Below are 16694 nucleotides of genomic sequence, written 5' to 3' on the forward strand. Positions count from 1 at the left end.
TTTCACCTTTCTTGACTTTCCACTCAGCCAGGACAGCTCCCACGTATTTTGTCAAGAATGTAAAGATAAGTATCTGCCTTTGCACTTGGGGAACTTCCCAAGTCTTCAGGCACCCAAACATACCTCGAATACTACCCCAGAGAGGTGAGGGAAGGACTTTTCCATGTGGCCATTGGGTATGAGCTCCTTTTCTCTGGGACTCCCACATCTTCCTCATGGTCTGGGAAAGCACCCCAGGCCTCCTGATAAAAGCTCAGCACAAGATGAGGCAGAGGAGAGCTCTTGGCTTCACCAGGCGTTCAGTGGTTGCTACAGAGAGGCCCGAGCCAGAAACTCATCATCATGAAACTCATCAGCATGGCCCTGATGTGTCTGCTGCTGGCTGCCATGTGGCCACAAGATGTGGACAGCAAGAGCAGTGAGTGTTGGGGTTCCTGTACTTGGCCCGGGGAGGGGAGAGTACAGACAGGTGTTCTGGATGTGGGACAGAGCTCACCTAGTCCTCACCGACTCCATCTCTGCTCCCGCGTGGAGACGAGGGATGGAGGGCATGAATGGGCTGGGGGCTCTGGGCATGGAGGAGGTTGGGCTAGGGGCAGCCATATACTGCTTTATGTTGAGCTCAGACCTGAAACTCACCCCTTGATTCTTTTTTTAAAATCCAAGAACTAAATGACTGCAGGGACAGACCTGGACCAGGGTCCTCTGGGTGTGATCCTAAGCCTGGCCCTTTCTTGAGAGGCACTTTTTCTTTTGAGAGCTGAGCTGGCTTCAGAGTAGAAGATCCTTACTCTATAGACACTTGGGAGGGACTGGTGGGGGTTGTTTCAAACAAGCTGGGGGCCCTGAAGCCCAGAGGAGGAACTGGGTCTAGTTTCCACAGTGTGACAGATGGCAGGCAGGGGCTGAAGGAAGAACCACAGGAGTTAATAGCCAGAAAACCACTAGACCTTTCTATATGGCTAAAGTGGAGTATGTGTTCCATTTAGAGAATACTGACCTAACAATGGATCCAAGGGTTTGTGAGCCAGGAAGGAGTGAGGGTTAGAACAAGACACTTTAAAGGTGGGATGTGGGAAGGGGAGTATACAGACCAGCAGAGTTTGGGGTTATTGGACTATGAAAGAGGACCAACCTGAGGATGCAGGAGATTGTGTAGATGAGGGACTAGCTCGTTACTTCTTGGGAACACTTTTTCCCCTTCCTTCTGAGCTCTTGTGCAGTTCCTCACCAGGTTCCGTGTGTAAACCGTGAACAGCAATGTCCTGCGTGTAATGGGGTAACAGGTTCCCTAGAATGTGGGTATAGAACCCTAGAGCTTAAGTACTTGTATGGTACAAAGCTGTGTCCTTGCCATGGGAGACGGAAACTGAATGGGGGCTGTATCTGTGGGATCTCAGAGTACGGACAGGGGTGTGTGCTGAGTCAGGGGCTCAGGCTGGCTTGTGGTTAGTGTCTCCACCCTCCGGAGTGGTTTGTAGGGTGCTTAGCTCTGACCCCCGCAGCCTTCTGATTGTTCTTCAGAGATGAGTGGCTGGTGAGGCAGGGCTGCAACATGGCCCTCTGGATATGGTCTCCAAGCCTGAGTGGAGACCCTTTGTGGGTTTTCCGTTTTAATCCTTGTGTGGTTGGGAGGCTGAGGTATGGGTGCTAATAATGGTCTCCCGTGTTTTTCTTCTAGTGCACGTGGCCTCCTCTCGCTGCTGCTTCAGCTTTCTGAAGAGAATGCCTTACCAGAAGTCAATCCAGTGTTACAGAGAGATCAGCCCCTCCTGTTCCCACCGGGCTGTTGTGTGAGTGAGCACTGAGGAGCCTCTAGCTTGGGGAGGGATAACGCGGACTAGAATGAGAATGACACTAGATGGCGCTGTGCTACAGGAATAGGGACTTTAAACCCAATCAGGCAAACTGTGGTGCAGCGCCATGCTTGGCCGCAAGGGGGAGCATAGGGCTTCTTAGGAGGGAGTCCCAATTTATTTGCTTGAACTCCAAATAAATCAGGACTTCCTCCCCAAGTGCAAAGGCAGATAACTATCTTTACATGAAGCCATGATTATATTCCATATTATCTAGCGAGAAGGAAATGCTTAGCCAAAGCGACAGACAGGCTGGAGCGTTGGCTCAGTGGGTAGAGTGTTTGACTGCCCAAGCATGATAATCTGAGTTCATATTCCCTGCCAGCACGGAGGAAGTCGAGCAAGGTGGTGTAAGTTGGTAACTCCAGCTGGATGAGGCAGAGACAGACATATCTCGTAGGTTGCTGGTTCTGGCCTGACTGAAATAGCTAGGTTCAAGATTCAATGAGAGACCCTGCCTCAAAAAGCAAGATAGACAGACAATGAATTGAGGAAGACTTCTTACCACCAACCTGTGGCCACCACACATATCTGTATACCATGAACACACACACACACACACACACACATTTACCAATTTGCCAAGCTGCATTCTCCAGGGGCCTTGGACAGGAAACTCTTTCCCTACCCTGTGCTTTGACTCTGGTCTGTAAAGAGGGACAAAGCAGAAACCTGCCTGTATCTCAGGGTCATTAGGAGCCGGATTGAGGTGACTCGCACACCAGGTCGGCATTTTGAGGCTCTTTCCTGTTATGACTCCTGCCGATCCTCTTAGGACATACACTTTGTTAGAGAGAAACTGAGTTTGGGGAGGCAGAGGTGTTTGTCTAGGACCATTGGCCAGTAGGAGGCAGAGTTGGTTTGTGGAATGAATTCCAGTCAAATTAGGAAGTGGACAGATGGAAAAGACTCTCCCACCCTCCCTCCCTCCCTCCCTCACTCTCTCGCTCTCTCTCTCTCTCTCTCTCTCTCTCTCTCTCGCTCTCTCTCTCTCTCACACACACACACACACACACACACACACTACACACTTACACCATGAACCCAGAGCAATGTGTGGGTCCCAAATGGATACACAAACACTCAAAGCGGGAGCAGGGAGTTGTTCTAGGATGGCGAAGTTTTATCCTATGTAGTGAAGGGGCTGCGGGCCGGCTTCCCGCTGCCAGGCTCCCAGCCACCAGCTAGCTTATGCCCGAAATCACAACTCACAAATTGTATTCTTTTAAATACTGCCTGGCCCATTACTTCCAGCCTCTTACTCACATCTTGACTAACCCATATCTAATAATCTGTATAGCACCACAAAGTGGTGCCTTACCAGGTAGATTCTAGCGTACGTCCATCTTGGGCTGGAGCTTCATCACGTCTGGCTTCTCTCTGAGGAGAGGCACGGTGGTCTATCTCACTTAGGAGAGGCGTGGCATCTGACTGAGCCATCTACCTCACTTCCTTCTTCCTGTTCTGTCTACTCCGCCCACCTAAGGGCTGGCCAATCAAATGGGCCAGGCAGTTTCTTTATTAATTATCCAATGAAATCATCAGATAGATAGAAGACACACCTACATCATTTCCCCTTTTTCTGTTTAAACAAAAAAGAAAAGCTTTCACTTTAACATAGTAAAATTACATATAACAAAACAGTTATCATGCAAAAATTACAGTTACAATATTTATATCTACTTTATCTTTTATCATAACAAAGGAAAACAACTATAACTATCTATCTATTCTTCAGCTCCATCAAAGACTCCAGAAGAACACAATATTACCTAAGTAAATAAGAAATATGCAATTTCCATATAACTCTAGAAATGATAGAGACATCTCGCTGCCTGGACAGTCACCCAAAGTTCTTTTGTATTGTTGGGGCATCTATCTTCGGCCTATAGGCCCACAGTATCCAGCAGAGTTTCCCATGAAGCAGGAAATTTCAAAGACAGTTCAGTCACTATCTGCTGTGTCCTGCAGAATGTCTCGCAGACTCTTTCATGAATCAGGAACCCAAAGAGATCATCTCACCTCTAGGCAAGTTCAGCAGTCCTCTCTCTGAGGGTTCTCTGTGTCCAGTTTATGCAATAGTCCAGGCAAGAGCAGTTTCTTGCCCAAATGGCTATCAAACTCAATAAGGAGCCTCTTCGATGCCCATCTTCCTCTTGAAGTAGATTGGTGCTGCCAGGAGCAGACATGTCTCATTGTCATGAAAAACCCTAAGTTATTAAGACATTTAAAATGCAATATTCTGTAGTCTTTGGAAGATATGAAGTATGCCTATCTAACTGAAATATATCTCTATATATCTAGAAAATCTAAATAACATGACTATAAACTTTACTATTATCAATGATTATCCATTAACAACCTATATTTCTTAATTATACATTACATTTTTAAAATGAACTACACAATCACAATACCTTAATCAGTATCAAAAATACATATAACATATACATATAACAAAATTGACCTTAAATCTCTATCAATTAAGCAAAATCTTACCAATGGAAATTATTCATATCTATATCATATCCCCCGTTAAATGTAAAAGAACACTTATAAACAATATTTGGGAACATGGACGTAGTTATTTCTCTCCAAACTGCTTCCTGCTGAATGGGGACGCTGTTAATCAGATATTTCATGGTGTAACCTGTGTGCCAGGTTCATCTCAGTCATCAGTTGGGTGAAGTAATTTTCTGAAGGTGTTCACAGCAACCTTTCAGGAGGGCGTGGTCTATCATACCATATTGGGATAGAAGCAATCCAATGGGTCTCATTTTCTGTAAAAATAAAAGAAGAATCTCTTTTCCAAAGTATCATATCCTTAGGTCCAAATTCTGAAGTCAAGGTATTTTCAAAATGTCTATGGTGGATTAGTTCAGCAGCATTTATAAACAAATATCTTTTAGCAGCTGTTGCTTCTTCCTCAGCATTCAAACAATTCAAAGAGAGCATAATAACATACAGTATCAAGATTCTCCATATATTTTCCATCTTTATGTGGCTTTATTTTTACCTCTATTTCATTTATTTTTACTTTTACTTTTTGAGACACATTCTCTGTATATCTCTGTCCTGGAATAACTCTGTAGACCAGGTTGTCCTTGAACTCTCAGAACTGTCTCTGCTTCCCAAGTGCTGGGATTAAAGGTGTACGCTACCACACCTTGAACTCACAGAGATCTGTCTGTCTCTGCCTCCCAGGCATTTGGATTAAAGGTGTGTGCTACCACACCTTGAAGTCACAGAGGTCAATCCACCTCTGCCTCCCACGTGTTGGGATTAAAGGTGTGTACCACCACAACAAACTACTCTTTCTATTTTTACTTTTAAGAACTTTAACTTTAGTCTACATATATTTTCAACACATTGTAAACCATTTTGACGTTTTCTTCAACTTTGAATCTTTCTTTTACTGTATATCTCTTTTTCTGACTACATGAGTCTTTAATTTACCAAACAATATCGGTAGGACTAAAGCTGTGAGTTTGACAGCTAGATACAGCCCATTCCTTAGCTTTCTAGCCTCATGGCAGAGGTACCAGCTGTAGCCATGTTCATCACACAACTCTGTGTCGGTTCAAGGTCCCTGCCAGCAAGCAAGCTGCAGCATTCTTCTCAAAGACCACATTCAAATGCTCTGTACGTAGTCGGACCGCCTGCCTGAAAGAGTCAGAGTTTGCCCTGGCAGTACGGACCAGAATGCCAGCATTTTAAATGGCCCAGCTTTTTTCCTGCTACGGCTAAAAACCGAAAAGCATGCGTTCAGCTCTTCATCAACACCGTTTAAGTGTTTCGTGGCAGGACCTCTTAAAAGAGCTCCAGGGTTTTGCAGCTAAAGCTGAGTCAGGAAGTCTCTCTCAGATGAGAGTGTTTGCTTGCCTCTTGCAAACAGAGCCAGACAGCTTTCTCAAGCTTTCTGTGGATTCAGTTATCCACGTTGGGCGCCATTCTGTAGTAATTAGCTGTGGGCCGGCTTCCCGCTGCCAGGCTCCCAGCCACCAGCTAGCTTATGCCCGAAATCACAACTCACAAATTGTATTCTTTTAAATACTGCCTGGCCCATTACTTCCAGCCTCTTACTCACATCTTGACTAACCCATATCTAATAATCTGTATAGCACCACAAAGTGGTGCCTTACCAGGTAGATTCTAGCGTACGTCCATCTTGGGCTGGAGCTTCATCGCGTCTGGCTTCTCTCTGAGGAGAGGCACGGTGGTCTATCTCACTTAGGAGAGGCGTGGCATCTGACTGAGCCATCTACCTCACTTCCTTCTTCCTGTTCTGTCTACTCCGCCCACCTAAGGGCTGGCCAATCAAATGGGCCAGGCAGTTTCTTTATTAATTATCCAATGAAATCATCAGATAGATAGAAGACACACCTACATCAATCCTAGCTACGCATCAGGATGTTGGCCAGCTCCTCTGCCCCAGCCCCATAGAGGGAATCCTAGTCCCTAGAGGAGGGTCCAGGGGTCCCCACTAATAAGCTCCCAATGTGACACCAGTGCGCCTGCTTCAGGTCATATACAGTCCCTTTGTTTGCAGAGCAGGGAGCTCAGGGGCCTCTGAGTGTTCCAGGTGCCTAGTGGGTGACTCCATGTCTTCTGTTCACAGATTCAGGATGAAGAAAGGTCAAGAAAGCTGTGCCAAGAGAACAGATGCGTGGGTTCAGCGTTACCTGAAGGAGGTGAAACCCTGCCCGCTGAGGTGAAGCTGAGCTCCGCCTTCCCATCCCAGCCCCTGGAGCATCCCTTCACTCAGTCCCCCACCCTCCAACTGCCATCACCCCCTGCCCACTGTTGCAGGCTCGCCCATCTCAGTCACGTGATAAGCTATTTTATGGTACTCTGTCTGTTTAAATTATGGAATCTTCAACACCTAGAGTCTGTGTTTATTGGACTCCATGAGGACTTCAGGGTTCAGACTTTATTGAAACTGAGGGTGGATAGAGGGGCTGGAAGGCTGGGGGCAGGTTGGACCTGGGGCCAGGGAAACCACCACATAGGATAAGTTTTGATCCAGGCTGTGCTACAGCCTCTCTTCCAGCTTTGGTAATGGAGGGAGCCATAGTAGAACAACTAACTGGCCCAAGGCTGGGTTCACACTGGGATGGGAGCCCATGTGACGGGGGTCCTGACTGCATCCCCCAAAGACCAAGATTGGGTAATGGTAGCCTATGCTCTAGGTGGAGGGGCGTCTTGTGTTTATCTGCCTGTAAGATGTTGCCAATTTTATTTTATAAATGAGGCCATCGGGGTTGGAGAAGGACGTAGAGAATGTCAAGGCCACAAACTCAGGCCAAGGGATGTCATGGGGAGGTATAGAGGTGTGCAACATACCCAGGAAAGCTACTTTGGGCATGAGTGGGGGATTCTGAAAGTAAAGGAGTAGCAGACGGCAGGAGCTGAGTATGAAGTGAAAGAATTACAGGTCAAAAAAAAGTAGCATTAGAGGCACTGTTCTCGGCACTCAGAAGAGCCCATGCCAGACACATAAAGGACTCTGAACACCACATCCCCTCCTGCATGCTGCACCACCCTCATTACCTTAGAGCGCCCCCTAATGGCCGAGAGTTAGCCCTGAAGAAAACTCAATAGGTCCTCCTATGGCATCCATCCTCCTGTTACCCACTTAGCAAACCTCACACTCATAATGTAGGCCAGCCCTAAGTCACGGTGTCCCTTCACCTTTCTTTCAGGCACACAGTTCAGCCTTGCAAGCTGGAGAGAAACCTACTCAGGTTACAGAGGGCAGGGCCTGGGGTCCAAGAGGTCAAGAGCCAACTTTCGCTAGACCTTGCTTTAAAACATAACCATTGGAGCTGAGGGCGTAATGTGATAATGGAGAATATTTTTCAGCATGCACAAAGGACAGTTTGTTGAGATCCTAACACCATAAAATCACAATAAAAACAGGTGATCAGTATTCACAATACAGCCCACACCACTGAGGATTCAGATAACAGTAACGCTGAAGGTGCGGTATGCTTTGTATCAAAAACAGTCAGGTTATTCCAGAGTACAGACGGGAAAGCTGGGAAGTGAACAAAACTGCTCCCTCTCATGGTCTGGCAGGGTCTACGTATGAACACGAGAGCCAAGGTCTGGAGGGTGGAACTCTGGTCCAGGCGTGGCCCAGTGTCTCGGCCCCACTTCTGCTTGAGATAGGCATAGAGCCCTGTGTCTAATGAGCACCGGGCACTGCCAGTGGAGGAGAGCTGCAGACAGGAGGAGCCCTCTTGAGGATGCCCCTGGGACCCATTCGCTCACTCTGCCTCTGCCTGGTCCGCCAGTGGCAGGCCAAGGGCTGCCCTGGTGTGGGGAAAGGAGGGCCCTCCAGAGGCAGCTGTTGCTCTTCTAGATCACTCCGGAGAATCTTTCCTGGTTGACGAATTAATGCCCAGGGTGTGAAGAGCCTGCAGCCACTAGGTGGCGGTGGCGGGGCACTTGTGGGAAGTTCTCAGGCTTCTCTGGGACGCTTTTGTACTATAGGATTGGCGAAGCTTTGATACTGTTTCTCCACCCTCAGACTCCAGTACATCGGGCATCTAAAATCTGGGGCACAGCTTAGATAGTGATGGGGAAGTCTTGGAAAGCGAGACTTTTCTACCTTTGTGACTTTCCACCCACATGGCTTTCTGTCCCTGGGACAGCCTCCTGGGGACAGGTGGTGTTGCTGAGCAGACAGCTCTTGGGTTCTCTCAGAGGGATCTTCCTGCTGGTTCGAATCAGGAAGTGATTAGGATCTGGCCACAGTCAGGAACAAGGTCTCAGAGGAAAGGCTTTAGGAGTAAGCAGAGCTTCTCAATCTGGCTGTAACCGCAGGCACCTGCAGGGCAAGGCAGAGCAACCACACCCGAATGAATCCCAGGTCTGAAGCTCCTGTCTCAGGCTCCAGGCTTGGTGGGGAGTTTTGGCATATGATTTGAGATTTCAGACTTCTCTCTTGGCTGCATGGTGGGGACACATCCTTGACACCTGGCAGAGTCTGGTGCATGGCTAGTGGGCAGAGCCTGTTATGGTCCCAGATCTGCAGCGCCCCTGATGGTCAGAAGCATCGCAGATGTGGTTCTGGGTTTGGAGCAGGCAGCTGAGGTACCAGTCTTGCTCTAGAATGGTCTGCAGCTGGACAGGAGAGTGGTTTCTGTCTCTAACCCAACTTCAGCTTTCTAATTTTGGAATGAGATAACCAAGGCTCTGGAAAGCCTTGCTCTTCTGATTGGCTTAGATGTGGGCCTGTTGACTTGGGGGTTCCTGGAAAGAGAGAGGGTCAAAAGGCAAGAGAGGTCATGGAGGAGGGAGACAGACTGGATTCCTCTGGCTGAGTCAGCTGTGGGCTACAGAGGGTGACTGTGGGGAGCAGCAAGCACAGAAGAGCTGCAGAGGCCTGCGCACCAGGTCGCCTGCGCACCAGGTCGCCTGCACACCCCTGTCTAGGTTAATCGTGGCCTCTTTTCTTTGGCTGCACTGCTCGTCTTTAATGGGGGGACTGTCTGAAGACTTTCAGGCCAAGTCATAGCCAAATCACAAGACAGAGGTCCCCAAATTCAGCAAGATGGGTGTCACATAATACACCAGGAAATGCAAGAGGGAAGCCATGGGTTATGCAGCCCAGGCCACTGATGCCTCATTGCCCAGCATGAGGAGCCAGAGGGGACCGAGAACAGGGCTGTGTCCCAAGAGCTCACTGCAGGCAGGCAGCCATTCAAAGAGGTTGTTTGTTTCTCCTTCCTCCAACGCGAGAAAGAAAACCATAAAAGAAGGCTTTGCCCACGGTAGGTATGTATTTAGTTCCGAGGAGGCACGTGTCTTTATCATCTTGTCTACTTGATGGATGAGGAAACGGAGGTGTAGAGAGATTAAACAACGCACCCAAAGCCCCGAGGGAAGCGAGTAGCCGGCAGAGGGCTAAGCCAGTCAGCTTTCACAGAATCGCTTCCATCGGTACTTTTCCCAAGCAGAATTTAGTGTGAAGGTCCAGTGCTTGGGCAGAGCTGGTCCAGTTCTGATGGCAGGGTCTCTTCGCACACCACATTGTGAACCATGCATTTCTGCCACCCGGTTCTCTAGGTTTGGAAAAAAAAACAGTGCTTGAAACACTGATGGGAGAGGGTGAGGCAGGCACTCTGTTCCTGTTTCTGGAACTGCCTTGGAGGAGAATGGACCAGGGATTGAGGGGGATGTGAAGCTGGGCCAGGTGATGCTGCAGTGACAGTGATGGGAGGGGGGAGTAGCAGGGAGGGGGCAGCCTGGCTAAGGTCTTCTGCCTGAGCCTGACGTCTGTCCCCGCACACACCCAGTTCTGACTTTCCTCCTCTCGGAATACTCTGGTACATTCACATCCACAAAATAAGTCTTTCCATTTTATCAAATCAGTAACAGTGAACGTAAAGGGAAGGCAAGATGTGTGTGTGTGTGTGTGTGTGTGTGTGTGTGTGTGTGAGAGAGAGAGAGAGAGAGAGAGAGAGAGAGAGAGAGAGAGAACACAAAACAAGGATGAGTTAGACTTAAAGCAAGGTGGTTTGGCAAGCCTTCCGCTGAACTAAAACTCTCCTAAGGCTGGAGAAAAGGCACGGATTACCAGGGCTAGAATGAAAAAGGAAGGGTGTCATCTCAAGACCTGCAGACACCAAAAAGAAAATAAAAAAGTGTGTGCCAATAAATTTAATTTAGAAGAAATGGATGAGTTGTTTTTTTAAAAAATATAACCAGATGGCAAAAAGAAATAAAAAAAGCATAGTTCTAAAGCTACTAAACAAATGGAAGCAATAATTAAAATTCTTCCCACAACATATCCCCGGGGCTTGAAGGGCTTTAGCAGATAATTCCCTCCAGCCTTGAGGGAACAGATCATCCCCAGCTTGCGCAAGCACTTCCAGAGAATCACAGCTGTTTTTGCTCTTCAACTGAAACTCACAAACTTTGACAGAAAAAAAAAAAAAAAACTGCCGAGAGCATGTGAGGAAAGGAAATCACAACCTTGTTCCTCAGACACACGTGAGGACCCTGTCAAGGACAGAGCTGGTCACTGGCTTCAAGCTGGGTGGAGACTCTGGAGAGACTCTTGGGGCTTTGACGGAAGAAGAGCTGCTATAGGGCTCCTCCTCTTCTGGCTTTGTCTGTGCCTCAGCCAATGGTTTCCGCATCTTTCATGTTGGCTTGCTGTCCAGAGGGGTGAAGGTCACTTGGGCTGTAACTACATTATTGCTGCAGACTACCAAAGTGCCTTGTGTTTTCTCTGCTTTCACCCACATCGTAAAGTCTTTACACTTCTCAAGAGTTTCCAATTTAAATGCCATCTATTTCTCCCTGGGCGCTGAAAGACTTGAGATTGGTATTCTGGAAGTGGTCCCGAGGGATTTACTTCTCTAATAGGATTGGGTTGCTCACATGTTTGAGTGCACAGCAGATATGGTCACAGTTGTGGAATCTGCTAGCATTGTGATGACCTGAATAAGCTCCAGGAGGATCACAAGCTGCTGTGTTTTAACCAGCCCTCCGCAAGGTGCTGATGGTCCCTAACTCTTTTCCCCACAGAGCACTGAAAGAGGCTCCCCTCATTTCACAACCTCATCAAAGTCTCATGACCTCACTAGAGTATATCCACATGCGGGCTAGAAAGTTCCGGGGTGGAGTGTGATGGTTTGTGAGAATTACTGTCCATAGGCTTGTCTATTTAAACACTTGGTCCCCACTGGATGGCACTATTTGGAGATGTTAGGGAAGTGTTAAAAGGTGGAGCCTTGCTGGAGGATGCACACCACTGTGGGTGGGCTTTGAGAGTTTAGCCTTGCTGCACTTTTTGTTCATGCTTTCCTCTTCCCATTTGTGGATGAAAATGTGACTGTCCAACTTGTTGCTCTTATTACCGTGCCATGCCTCCCCACCATGACGGACACTGTACTTCTGAAACTGTAAGACATAATAAAACCTTTCTCAATAAGTTGTTTTTTGGTTATGGTATTTTATCTCAGCAATAGAAATGCAAACAGGGACACAAATTAGTACCAGAAGTGGGATTCAAATTCATGCTACTTGACTTGTCTTAAATGGAACTAATTGAAGTCTACCTATAATTCTACCCAGTCTTAAAACTCTGAAAAATAGGCTTCTATAAATATGCACCAATTTATCTGGAAATTGATTGGTAGAGGATCTAGAGGTATCCTTCTAGTTGTAAGTTGTCACGTTGGTCCATCCCTCTGCTTCAGGATTTAGTATATCTTAGTACCTGAGATCTGTAGTCAGCTGGGCCTTGGTTCAAGTTCTATAGCCACCATTTATTGGCTATGCATTTTGGAGACCATTACTCACCTCTTTTAGTCTCTAAGAAGAAACCACTCACTAACCATTACCTTGCTGTGATGTTAGGTAAGTTACTAGGATAATATACAGGAAATACTTCATACAGTGCCAATAATTTACATTTCTAACACATATTTAGAGGCTGCTGGCACCTCTTAATGAAGCGCTGTTGTAATGGGAATGGGTTTGCTGATCTCAGTGGGGAAAATTGATAAGCAGGCCAAGAAACAGCTACATGCATAAAATGCATAACTTATTAATAAGCTCACTCTTGTAAGTCAGGATGTATTTTCAGGTCTGTGTAGAACCTAGTGGGTTGGAACAGAAGTTGTATAGTTGTGTTCATTAAACCATCACAGAGAAGGTGGGTATCATGATCTCGAGAGGCTGTTGATTAAAGTGGTAATCAATGATTTGATGGAATCCCTAGAAACGAAACATAGGATGCTTACTAAGGTGCTGCTTGACTTCAGGAAGAATACTAGTTAGTGGGCAGGAACCTGAAGTCCCTGGAAAAGACATGCATACCTCTTGTTCAGTTATTAACTTCAAGAAGTTCAGGGAGGTACAGTCCTCCCACAGATGAGGAGATCAGGAGGCTCTGAGGAAAGCTTCTGTAAGACTAGATCGCCAGATGGGATGCAGAGTACTTAGCTAATCTGCATTTCAGATCACCAGGGTGTGATTGTTTTTTCATATAGATAGGTCCCATGAAATATGTTGTCCAAATCTGGTGACTCATTAACACTGTAAATCTTCCTCAAAATATTTCCCAGGGACACTGCCACCAAACCCCAGGGTGGAGAAAGAAAGACTGAGGCCTTTCTTCTGGGATTATTGGGTGATGATGTTGAATGGAGAGTTCTCTAGAAACCTAGAAATCCATCATAGTTCACCATTGGAGCTTTTTTATGCACTGAGCTGTTCTCCAGTCTCATCATCATTGAATAACACGCATTTCTTGTATCTACAGCATCCTGAGATACGTTGCTGGAGAAGAATCTGAGCACCCAAGAATCCTGGCATCTGCCCTCAATAAAACCAGGCAAAATCTTCACTCACCCTTTAACTGTTCAGCATTAGTAGGTTCTTCATGGTGATTTCATGCGTGTGGATAATGGGCCTTTATTGTATTCACACATTGGTGTCATGCTGGGTTGTTGTTTTCTTTATTACTATCTGAATACAGGAATTCCTCAACCTTGCTTTCAGTTCCTAATATTCCTTTTTTGGGAGGTGGGTGGGACTTGGTCATTAATTTAATGGTTAAATTAATCATCTGGTTAATGATGCTTTCCAAAGAATTTTAAAAATTTGATATGTTGAGTTTTTCATTCCTAGGATTTTTCACTTCTGTTTTTTCCTAGACTTTCTGAATTTCTTATACAAGTCTTGAGTTAATGTTATCTCTTCATTCATCTGTTTATTTTCCTCCTCTTTGAGGTCATTGGTATTTTAAATTTTTATTCTTTTATAATTTCACTTGAAGAAAACATATAGTCCTTTGGTCAAAGCCCCTCCCATTAGTGTCTCTTATCTTATTCCCTTCTCTCACAAAACCCATTCTTTTTCTTCAGCTTTCATCTGTGAGATAATAGATCAGTGGATCCACCACAGAGGGATTTGACTCAGCCTTCCCCAGCAACATTTAACTGTCTACAGTTTCTCTGAAAAAGATGGACTCTATGCCCCGCCCCTATCAGGATATAGATGAGCCCAGTCTTGTGCAGGTAGTCCATGCTATGAGTTCATGGGTGCAACAACCTTGTCATGTCCAGAAAGACACCATTTGACAGCACTTCTCCCCGTCACTCTAATCCTACGTTTAGGACCGAGCACTCAGTAGTCACCTGTTCTCAGCACATTGTCCATTTGTGAGTCTCTGCCTTGAGCATCATCCACTGTGAATGGAGCTTCTCTGGTCAAGGCTCAGAGCAGCACTGATGCACAGGCACAGGCATACGTATTCAGGAGGCAGTTTGAAACCATGCCCATTTTCTAAAACTACAGTAGTGAGTTCTGCTCAAAGACCTATGACCTGCCCAGCCTGCAGGAACCTACATCTCACCAAATTGGAAAATCTAAAAGGAATATATGGATTTCTATGTGCACATGCGCTACAAAGAAAAGCCAAGATTACATCAACAACTTGAGCAACTTATAACAAGCAACGAAGCTAAAGCATTAATAAATAATACTGTTTAATAAAAACCCTGGTCCCAATAGCCCCTATAGAGTTCTTCCAAGCATTTAAAGAACCAAAACCACTTGTTCTTAAATTATTACATAATATAGAGAGATGAGAAACACATCCAGAATCATACGATTTCAAAGGCAGACAAAATTTAACAAATGAAACTATTGACCAATCTATATGATGAGAATAAATGCAAAAATTATCAATGAAATACTGGAAAACTTAATTCAAGAACATATTAAAATATTGCTTATCATAACGAAATGGGATTCATTCCAGAGATAAAGAGATAGTTCAGTATATATAAACCAGTAAATATAATTAATGACATGAATGACTTCAAGGACAAAAATTCCATAATCATCTTCATAGATAAAGAAAAAACCGTTACAGAATCCATCATCCATTTAGTCTCATAATCATCTTATTAGATGAAGAAAAGACTTTTGACAAAATCCAATATCCATTCATAACCCTAAACAGCCTAGGATTGGAAGGAACACATATTAGCATTATAAAGGCTATATATAACAAGCATCTGACAAACAGCACACTGAATGGAGATAAAGTTGAAGCACTTCCTCTAAGGTCAGGAACAAGATGAGGATGCCCACTTTCTCCATCCATGTTTAATACAGTGCTTTAATATAGCAAGAGCATCAAGACAAGAGAAGGAAACAAAGGGACACAAACAGGAAAGGAAGAAGTCAGCACATCCCTATTTGGAGGTGACATGATTCTGTACATGAGAGACCTTAAAGATTCCACTAGAAAATTATTAGACCTGATAGACACTTTCAGAAGAGTGGCAGAACACAAAATTAATGCACAAAAATCAGTAGTCTTCCTATATACTGAAATATACTAAAATAAGTTGAAAATATACTGAATATACTTCATATATATTCAGGCAAATATACTGAAAAAGAAATTAAGAAAACAATCTCATTTTCAAAAGCCAAAGAAATAAACAAACAAATTAAAAACACAAAACAAACAAAAGACCAAAATAACGCACCTTGGAAGAAACTTCACCAAAGAAGGGAATGACTTCTACCATAGAAACTTGAAAACTTTGCAGGAAGAAATTGGAAGATGGGAAGATATACCATGCTACCGTGCTTATGGATTGGAAGAATCAATCCTGCAAAACCGTCTCTCCTACCAAAAGCATCTACACTTTCAATACAGTTCCAATGAAAGTCTCAGTGATATTTTGTAGATAAACAGAAAAAGGAACTTGAGATTTCTACAGGAGCACAAATTCCTTCCAGATGGCCAAAGCAACCCTCTGCACAGAGAATGCGTGCTAGGTGCAAGTTACATTGCAGAGCCATAGTAATACAAACAGTATGACACATTGCTATTTTTAGAACTTAGACCTTCAATCTTTTAATATTTAAATATTTTTATTATCTTTGGATTCAGTTATAGAGTTATGGACTTTTGGTGGAGTCATACTGCTTTGCTTTTTTATATTTCTTGTGTTTCTGTCTTGTAATTTGTGCATTAGGGTACTTTTCCAGTTTTACATGCTGGCCTTCCTAGTACACAGCCTTCTCTTGAGGTCTCCATCTCCCATCACTCAGAGAAGAGAAAGCAGGAAAACAGTTAAAGAACAAAACAGATATTGAAATGCATTTTTAAATTTTAAAAATCCCACTGGAAATAGCCACACTACCAACAAAGACAGATAGAAAAGAAGGTTGTCATAGTATTACAGCATGAAATAGGAATTGGAAAATTCATAAAGGTAAATGCATTAGTAATTAAGTGACAGAAAGAAGTGGAGACATGGAAAGATGAAAGAACTGAGAAGAAAGAGAGGGAAGAAAAGAAAGGCGTATCAGACAGACAGTGGCATGGGATATGCAACAGGGAGAACCCAGAATGAGAGCTAACAGTCACAATTCAATCCTTCCCCAGGCAACAGAGGATGGAGATACATTGATGCTTCCCAAGTCTCCCTGCGGTTTCCACTGCTCAAACAGGTTAGCAAGGGCTGGACACAGGCTGAGCTCTTCCTTTCTTACCCAATCATGTTCATGTGTTACTGTGACTCCTGGGGACAGCCTGCTTAGGTGCTTCTGTGCACCAGGAGCACCCGGCCAGTGGTTTGAGCATGGGTATGGTGATACCCAAGCAATGGTTACAGGTCCATGAAGTATCTCTAGGGTACTGTGAGAAAAAAGTCAAACCAAGGCATTCTGCACTGGCAGGATGGGGAAAAGGCACAGAGAGATCTTGTGTGTCCCGATTACCCTGGCCTCTGTTGAATCCCCAGCATGTTGTCACACTCTCAGGGCCACTCTTCTTTCTAGAGTTCAGGCCAC

The 16694-nt window shown here is 45.1% G+C and overlaps 1 protein-coding gene across 1 annotated transcript; it reads left to right on the forward strand.

Moving 5' to 3' along the window:
* Positions 1 to 342: 342 nt before the first annotated feature.
* Positions 343 to 6571, forward strand: Ccl1 (C-C motif chemokine ligand 1). Its single transcript, XM_038325379.1, has 3 exons — positions 343 to 418; positions 1682 to 1793; positions 6475 to 6571. Exons 1-3 carry the CDS (start codon positions 343 to 345, stop codon positions 6569 to 6571), a joined length of 285 nt encoding a protein of 94 aa, XP_038181307.1.
* The last annotated feature ends 10123 nt before the right edge of the window (positions 6572 to 16694 follow it).

This window comes from Arvicola amphibius, chromosome 4, assembly GCF_903992535.2.
Source record: "Arvicola amphibius chromosome 4, mArvAmp1.2, whole genome shotgun sequence".
In the NCBI taxonomy this organism is placed as follows: Eukaryota; Metazoa; Chordata; class Mammalia; order Rodentia; family Cricetidae; genus Arvicola; species Arvicola amphibius.

Coding starts and splice junctions, on each gene's coding strand:
- Ccl1 (XM_038325379.1), top strand. CDS start 343: ATGAAACTCATCAGCATGGCCCTGATGTGTCTGCTGCTGGCTGCCATG. Junction 419..1,681: donor AGATGTGGACAGCAAGAGCA/GTGAGTGTTGGG, acceptor TTTTTCTTCTAG/TGCACGTGGCCTCCTCTCGC. Junction 1,794..6,474: donor TGTTCCCACCGGGCTGTTGT/GTGAGTGAGCAC, acceptor TTCTGTTCACAG/ATTCAGGATGAAGAAAGGTC.